This window comes from Haliaeetus leucocephalus, unplaced genomic scaffold, assembly GCF_000737465.1.
Source record: "Haliaeetus leucocephalus isolate CR32 unplaced genomic scaffold, Haliaeetus_leucocephalus-4.0 Scaffold92, whole genome shotgun sequence".
Lineage (NCBI taxonomy): Eukaryota > Metazoa > Chordata > Aves > Accipitriformes > Accipitridae > Haliaeetus > Haliaeetus leucocephalus.
Window position 1 is genome coordinate 333,100 of NW_010972528.1, and position 8,502 is coordinate 341,601.

At 57.7% G+C, this 8,502-nt stretch overlaps 1 protein-coding gene across 1 annotated transcript; it reads right to left on the minus strand.

The window, feature by feature from the left end:
- Positions 1–442: 442 nt before the first annotated feature.
- Positions 443–6,509, minus strand: GPR56 (G protein-coupled receptor 56). The gene is made up of 13 exons (XM_010583112.1): positions 6,470–6,509; positions 5,521–5,946; positions 4,862–4,985; positions 4,633–4,780; positions 4,420–4,548; positions 4,109–4,225; positions 3,521–3,566; positions 3,055–3,155; positions 2,858–2,973; positions 2,017–2,291; positions 1,274–1,385; positions 733–1,001; positions 443–562 (listed from the first exon to the last, which is right to left on the minus strand). Exons 1-13 carry the CDS (start codon positions 6,507–6,509, stop codon positions 456–458), a joined length of 2,010 nt encoding a protein of 669 aa, XP_010581414.1. The 3' UTR covers positions 443–455.
- Positions 6,510–8,502: the final 1,993 nt, after the last annotated feature.

An 8,502-nucleotide genomic window follows, 5' to 3' on the forward strand; every position in this document is an offset into this window, starting at 1 on the left:
GCTGCTAGAGGGTGTCGCTGGGGCAGTTATTCTGTCTTCACTGGGGAAGGACCCTCTCAGTGATCAGCAGCAAGGGCTGAAGATGGGGCCTTTCCCACCCATCATCCCTGGCCTCGGGGCATGGGAGGGGATGTCCAGAGGCACCAGGGACCCTGTCCCTGCCCCTTCTACATTCTGCAGCCCCCGCTGCCTGGGCAAGCATCCCTCCCTCCTGCCCCAAGGATGCCAAGCCAAGGGATGCGCCATTGCCCAGCAGGATGTGGTGGGTGGGAAAATTGGGGAGGGGGCCGGCAGAGGCAAGGGGCAGCTGGCCCTGCTGTGGGTCCCTGGGCTCCTAGCAGCCCTGTGAGGCAGGTGCGGTAGCAAAGCAGACGCCATCAGTCCTTCCCACAGCCATCCTCCGTGCAGGGAGCCCCGGCGTGGTGTGGCCATCACAGGGCTCAGCCAAGGTGGCTCTAGCTGCTGTTGGGCTGCAGTTTGATGCTGTCGGAGCTGCTCTGCGAGTCAGGGGACTTTCTCGCCTGCAGCACCATGGTCCAGTACCAGAGGAAGATGAGGAAACCTGGGAGAGGAAGGAGGAAGGGTGGGTGAACCCCCTTGAAGGACCAAGAGCAGCCAAGAATGAGCCAGCCAGCCTGCCAGGGACAGCTCCTCTCGTACACCGTCACCACCCCACCAATACCCCATGAAAGCCCCGGTGCCCTTCAGAGGAGCCTGGTGTCCCAAGCTCACCTTGGAGGGAGTTGATGATGGTAAAGATGTAAAGGGAGACGAGGCGGAAGATGCCGGAGGTGAAGGAGAAGAAGACCAGCGCCCAGGGGATGCCCAGCAGGATACTCAGCCCAAAGAGAGCTAGGACGTGCTTGAGCTTGTGGCCTTTCTTGTTCTGCCGGAGGATCTCCCGGACCATGGCCCCCAGCATGACCGAGTTAAAGAGGAACACCAGGCTGAAGAAACCCACGTTCACGACGTTATGGATCAGGGGGCTTGTGATCCAGCATCTGGAGGGAGGAGAAAGGGCAGAGGGTTATGCTGTATCATCCCATGGGGATATGAGTTGGAGGGGTCGGGGGAAGCAGGAAGGTGTGGTGCAAACCCAGCGCCCAGCCTAGTTACGCGGGGCGGGGGGGGGGTGGGGTCCCCACCCCCACCCTGCCCAAAGCTCCGGAGAAGCCACAGCTGGGCTAAGGAAAGCCTGTAGGACATGGTGAAGGTTTCGCCAGTTGACTTTATCTAAGACCAGGGACCAGGCAACCCATTTCCCATGACTTACATGGTTGCATTGGTGGATTTGCCACCAACGGATTCATAGACAGGAATGGAGAAGGGGCCATAGTTCGTCCAGCTAGCCAGAAAGATCAGCGTCACGCAGAAGAAGGGGAGTCCTGGGTGGCAAGAACAGAGTGAAGCAGCTGCCCTAGTCCCTGGCCCTTGGACCTTCTGGAAAGACTTGTTGCCCCTTTCTCCCCGTATAGAGTACAAACCAATGTCCTCCCTCCCAAGAGGGAACTGAGGGTGGCTCACACAACAAGGACGCCTGGCATAAGCCCCGGCCCAGGAGTGAGCTGTGCTACACTGACCCCAGCCAGGGGGTCTCCCAGGGCTGTGGAATTTCATGAGATCTTCCTACCACAGCCTCCTACCCAAAGCATGGCAGAGATGTGTGGGTGCTTCCTGCATCAAGCCCATCTCTCTGGACTGTCCTGGATGTTTCTTTCAGAAAGAGAGGATCCCATTACTATTTAAAGACCCCAAGCAGTGGCTCTCACGTGCCTCCCTTGCTGGGTGACCCCCAGGGTGATCCACCCTTGCTCTAGCACCAGCTTCTGCTCTCAGTCACTGTCTCCTCTACCAAGTCTTTTGACAGAGAGACCCCTCTGCTTTCAGACATCTGCTCCCCCACAGCTGCATCTCCATCCCCCTCCAGGCACTGTATATGGTGAGAAAGACCCACCCAGGTGCCCCCCCACCCAGTGGCCCATGCCCTCAGGGCATCTCTGCCTCCCCCATGCTCACCCCAGCCCACCAGGCAGAGCTTGAGGAGGAAGTGGTCATGGTAGGCATTGAAGACTTCAATCACAAGCCGGTAGAGGTTGTAGCCCTCGATGCCCATCCAGGTGAGACAGCTCAGGAGGGAGAAGTGCAGGAACAGCCCCCCGGCTCTGCAGACCGCCTCACTGCTGCTGGAAGCCAAATGCTCAGAGATGAGGAAGGTGACGTCCAGGAGGAAGATGGCGCCCAGCAGGTTCATGTGGATGTGCATGCTCGTGATCTGGTCTCGCTGCTTGCTTCTGGAGAATCAAGGTGGGGAGACCTCACCACCACGCCTGACCAGCATCCTTGGGGCCCCACAATACCCCATAGCTCTGCATGGGGCAACTCACCCCAGCCAGAAGAGCCAGGAGCTCTGGTGCTGTCAGGGGCTGAGAACCTAACCCCACAGGTGGGACCCCCCGCTACATGTGCAAATTCAGGTCCCTGCAGCTGACCCTGCATTTCAGATCTAGGCCATGGAGCGTAGGGAGCGACATCATTTCAGCTCTGAATCATCCATGTAGGATCAGTGACATGACTCAGGAGAAAACACTCGTGTTCTCCACCAGGGCCTTGAAAAGATCTTTGCAGGCTTCTGCTTGCCAGATCCGTAACAACCACCAAGCTGATTTCCAAAATCATTGAAAACAGCCAGTGTTTTCGAGTGCCCTGCAGGATACCTGGCCGAGGGGGTGGTTTCTAGAGAGGAGAACTCTGTTTTCTTCAAGCATGTCTCCTTTACCATGCTTCTAGCCAGGCCACCAACTGCATCTGGACAGTTTGTGCCCACCCAGGTGTAGTGGGGTGGACTGTCAGTCTGTACCTGAAGTAGAGGAAGAAGATGGTGCAAATAGATGCCAAAGCTGAGATCAGGCAGCCAATGTAGGTTATGATACTCAGGTAATCCCTGTGTATGTAGGTGATCTCTGGGGAGGATACCTGAGGAGAAGGAGGAACGAGAGATGGTGAGGAAGAACAGCCGGTGGGAATGATGTAGAGCTGCGGGAAGGTGTTACCCACCATCAGCACGGCAAAGTAGGTGAGGTGGTTGCATCTGCAGTCTGTCTGTCTGCCTCCCATCACTGTTGTACAACCGTAGCTGTCCCAGCTCCCAGAGCTGGCTGCGCAAGAGAAAGAGAGAGCGGCTGGTGAGCAGCAGGAACATCTGCGTGGGGTTTGTGGATCTTCAGGGCAAGGTGTCCATGGCAGGGGGGAGGACAAAGGTGGGGGTCCCAGCTTGTCCCATGCCAAGTACACACACTCAGATAGCACCCTCAGCATCAGGACCTACCCCTAGGGAGGGAGAAAGCTCTTAGGTTAGCTACAGTGGGAAAAACCTGAAATCAAGCCTGCAGGAAAGGTTTATGGAGCTGGAGCAAGAAAGGGAGGTGCAGAGCGACTTTTACCCTTACCAGTGGGTCTGTGGTACCCTGCAAAAGGAGCAAAGGCAGCACCTGGCTTCACACCCAAGCGCAGGAGCACTCACCGGTGGTGTCCTCCTGCCAGAAGACGCACAGCGGGGTCACATTCCTCTGCAATGACAAAACCACGGGCCCTGATCAGGGTGCAGCAGTGGGTTTGTTGCCTGGCCAGCACATTTGATAGGGGAGAACATGGGGCAGGAGGTGAGACGATCTCAGGAGACAAACTGTCCCGTATCATGGGAGCGGGCTCCAGGCAAAGATCATTCTCTTGGCAGCTCGCGGAGCAGATACCTCCTACCAGGTCCCCTTTTTTAAACAAGGGGTTCAGCTTTGAGCAGGCACCTGACAGGTCCATGAATGAGCCAAGGGACTGTTAACTCAAAGTGTCCCCCAGCCCTGAAGATTGTGCTGGAGGTGACGTATCTGCAAAGCAGCATCTCCTGGACAGGCACAGGCAGTGCCACCACCAGTGCACACAGTGAAGCCATGGTCACGACACAGCCCCAGAAGACGTAGCAGACGCCGTACAGGCAGGCCAAGGGCATGGACCTGCTGGATTATGACCACTCTCTAAGCTGGCAGGGCTTGAGCCCTCCTTGCCCCTCCATTCCTGGTGGGATCAGGTTCAATGAGGCTGTTTCCCCACCTACCGGCAGCTGGTCGTGGAAGAAAGTGAGGACCACTGGGTCGGAGAGGTTGGCCACCACCATGTCCACCAGGGAGATGCCCACCACCTTGTCACCCAGGACATGGCTGCTGTTTTCATCCTGTTGGAGAAGAGAAGGCGGTGGCAGTGTGGGAAGGGAGAACTGCCAGGCCTGAAATGTGTGAGAGTCCCCAAGAAGGAGGTCCCATGCCTCTTTCCCCATCAAGCTTCTAGCTCATCTTTGAAGCATCTTCTCCGAGTGAGCACCCCCAGCTCAGTGGGGACACCCCACCATGCAACACGCATGGGCGTTACCTGGAACATGGTCTGGCTGTTGATGTCCATGAGGAGCACCCTGTGCTCCACCCCCTCCTCCCTCTTCTTCGCCACCGTGAACAGGCTGCTCGGCAGGTCCACTGTGAACCCATGGACCTCTCCACCTTCCTGCAAGGAGAGACTCGTCAGGAGAGAAGTTGGGAGAGGATGCCAGTGGGCCAAGACCACCAGGGCAGGCTGCCCAGGACCCACCTCTCTTTGGGAAGCAAAGGCCAGGTGCCGAGGAGCCTGAGTGGGCTGGACCCTCAGGACAGTCGCATGCACGGTGGCCTTTCCGAAGGTCTGGTTCTGCCCTTCGAGCTCCACCCTGGCCAGCGTCTTCTCCAGCTCCCCAAGTTTGCTGTCAAGGAAGGGGCACAGTGAGCGGGATGCAGCGGGCACCGCATCAGTGGCAGCAGGAATGGCAGAGCTGTGAACTCACTGCCGAAGCATCCGTTGCTCCATGGCTCCCGTGGCCAGTGCCAGGGGCTGGGCGATGAGGCTGTCCAAAGCGGTGAGCTGCTCCTCCACGTCTTGCTCCCAGACAGGCATCCTCTCTGGAGAGGCTGATGGGCACACAAAAGGAAATGCCATGAAACGCATGGGCAGAGCCAGCTTCCCTGTGCCCCAAACCAACCAAGCACAGCCCTGGTGGGAGCAGAAAGCAGAGGGCTTCAAGGTGACCCCAAGCCTGGGGAGCTGATGGAGACCCCAACCCAGAGGGCTTCCCCTGCCACCCAGAGCTCGGCTCCTGCTGCGGCCATTGGGACCAGGCTGGCTGAGGCTAGCTAGGTGCCTAGCATTGCAGACAGGACCCTTGGACACCTCTGCAAAGCACACTATTTCCCAGGATTTTAGGGGGCAAAACACTTTTGAAGATCTCCATCTTCATCTCTAGGGAGCCTGGGTACCACAGGCTGCCTCTGGGCTCCTTCAAGCAAGCAAACCTATGTTCCCTTCCATCATCCTTCAGCTATGTTTTCACATCATCATTCTGTAGCACATACTGGGACACCACCAATGCTCTGCTGATGGCTAGAGAATGGGCTGGGGATGAAACAAACCCTTCATTTCATTAAAGTAACATTGAATTGCCTTTACCGGGGAAGAAGTATTCAGATGCACTGTCAAGGGAGGTGTTCTTCCCGCCCTTTGAGATGTAGGACACATTGAAGATGGAGGTGTTGGTTCTTTCAGTCTTCTGACTCTCCTTCCCCCGGGCGATGCTGCTGGACTGGTCTCCACCCAGGAGGAAGCTCTGCTTCCCATACACCAGCCTCAGGGTCCTGTTGGCCTTGAACCAGTAGACGCAGAAGCGGTACCTGCCCAAGGCAGGGGGCAAGCTGTACTTGTAGTAAGAGTTTCTCCTGTTTGGCAAAAAGGGCCTTTTTATGATCAGCGCCTGGGCCGTGTTCTCAATGGAGATGGTGGCGGGGCCATGCTCGTAGATGACGGAGCTGCTCTGGGTCTGGTTTCGGTCACCGCAGAAGCAGAAGTCCTCTTCCCGATGGCTGCTGGCTCCCACCCCTGCGTTGCACAAGTGCACAGAGACACCGGCTCAGCCGGAGGGGTGGCCACCCCCAGCAAACACTGCACCCCCGTGGCAGGCCTCGTGCGTGGCACGCCGGGCTCTTTGCCCCAGTCATCCTGATTCTGTCCTGGATGGGCTGCGTGATGTTGGCCACCTCCCCAGTGTCCCCACGGCCACACTGGGACGATTCCCCAGGGCTCCTGGTGCAGCAGGACGTCCTGTCTCTCGGGGCCACCCTCTCCCAGGTACCACTACCCACATCAGCAGACACTAACAGAGGACCTCTCCATCCCCAGAAAGGATGGATGGAGACCATCTCCTTTCCCTGGAAAGGACCCATCCTGCCCCAGAGACCCCACCAGAGGCACATCGGCCCACAAGACATTTCAAGTCTGTGGAAGCCACAGCCGCAAATGCCCCTTGGTGCTCCCCCAGCCAATTTTTGGGGGTTGCCAATTACTTCCAGCAGCCCAAGCCTGGCTCACCGTCCCGGGGCAGGACGCGGTTGGGGCAGTCTACCTTGAAAGGGGGAGAGAAGGAGCAGAAGGAGGACCTTCATCCCAGGCGGCTCTCTGCTTTGGCTTGGCCTCCAAGGAGAAAGCAGAGCCTGGAAGGGTACAAAGGAAAGGGACCACATGAGTATTTGGGTATCATCACCCACACCATGGGGTCAGGGGATGGAGAGCAAAGGCTGTGCTGGTAGGACACCAGCTGGTGTCTCGGCCAGCTCCCCAGCCACAGGGCTGGAAGGATGGGGGAGGCTGGCAGACAGGTCGCCAGGCTCTCAGCACGGAGAGGGTGGCCCACCACCCCAGCACAGGCACCAACTGCCAATGATTCACCATGGGAGGGGTCCCCTCTTCATCTCCCTGCTCCATATTTTGGTTTGAGCCTTGGTTTCTTATCACAAGCGATAGGAACAGAAAGAAATGGTGGTTTCCTAATTTGCCAGCCCTAAAATTATTTTCTCGGGTGCTTTCAGCTTCTGCAGATTAGCCGAGGAGCTGGGCACGTTGCAAACTACTCTGTCATTTCAGCCTGGCAGAAATGGGCTCTCCTGGGCTCACCCCTGAGATGCCGACGCAGCAACCACCGCTGCCAAAACCCCTTCTACCCCTTGTGACCAGCTGGGCAATGTCCTCTACATCCCCTTTCCCCATCCCTTCAACCTGCACTCTGCTCCACCACCCTTTTCTTTGTCTTTATATGTGGCCAGAGCTCCTGTGACCTGCACCCAGGCCAGCGCCGAGCACCCTCGGGTGCTGCTGCACCCACGCACTCCACCCAGCCACAGCCTTCACACTGCAGCCGCTCCCATCGTGCTTTCTGCCTCGCCCATGCCACAGACTGCATCTCTGACACTGCTGGGATGCACTGAGCTTCACCTCCTCCTTGCCCTGCTGTCACCCCAGCAATGGGTTGAGGCTGGCGGGACCCATCCTGCCAGGGTCCAGCAACCAGCGGGAGCCCCCCCAGGGCGGGACAGCATCAGTGGGGGCTGCTGGACCAGCCGGCAGAGCCAAACACTTGCTAATGCCCAAAGCCAAGCCGGCGTCCAGTTTGCCACTGCCGCATCTCACTCCTGTGCTGCTCTCAAAGCATCCTTCTCGAAACCCACTGAGTGGCCGAATCCTGTTTCATTTGCTGCAAGTGGGTGCCAGGGCACCCACCAGCACCATCTGCAAAGGCTTGTGAGCTCTCCCAGGCACCCAAGAGTTATCAGATGGGAAGGTTGGGGGAAAATTGCTTGCTTGAAACCTCGGCGTCCCTGTTAGCAGGTTTCTCCCACCAGCATGCGCTTCTCCCAGAGGTTTCTCCAGCCAGCACAGAGCCAGGGCACATCCTGCGCCGGCACGTCACCGTGGGCACAGCCCACTCGCTGTCCCTCCCTATCTGCTTGCAGCAGTTTATCACTAGAAGATGGGGGCTTCGGGTTGTTAATTAACCTGCTGCCAAGGGTATAATTGAGTGTGGTGCTAATGAGGCTTCCCAGTGTGGACTGGGAGGGTATGGCACAGGCAGCAGTAGCGGGATGTGGACAGGGCTGGCAGGTACATGCACGTGCATATACAGGCATGTGTATCTGAAAAGCATGAATCCAGGGTGGCAAAATGCCAGTGGTGATGGGAAACACCTGGATCGCTCAGAAGCACCGGAGCGGCACGTGAATGCCAACCATGGCATGATGGCACAGAGTCAGCGTGCCAGGAAAGCATCCCCTCTGGATGGGGAATGCTGAATCCCAATGAGGCTTCAGCCCATTTTGCTGTGCTGGCTCTGTTGGGATTTTATTGGGGTGGTCAGAGGACAGGATCAGCCCCTTTCAGCCGTTACTCAACCGGGACCAGAAATCCCTGTGGGGATGTGGGTGGGGGAGCTGGTATTTCCCCTCCAAGCCCTATATGGTCCTGCTCGCCCCAATGCCGATTGCTGTTTCCTGAGCCAAACAATAGCGAGAGAAAATCCCCGAAACTGGTTTCTCAGCAGGGAAACGCAGTTCTCATCTGTGCTGGCGATAAGCAGCACTGGAGGGAGCCGGATGCACCAAGCCC

Excerpts from the sequence above, each read along its gene's own strand:
- GPR56 (XM_010583112.1), bottom strand. The coding sequence starts at position 6,509 with ATGAAGGTCCTCCTTCTGCTCCTTCTCTCCCCCTTTCAAG. Across the intron at positions 4,986-5,520 it reads ATCTGAATACTTCTTCCCCG|CCTCTCCAGAGAGGATGCCT; the intron begins GTAAAGGCAATT and ends TGTGCCCATCAG. Across the intron at positions 2,292-2,857 it reads ATCTTCTTCCTCTACTTCAG|AAGCAAGCAGCGAGACCAGA; the intron begins GTACAGACTGAC and ends TTGATTCTCCAG.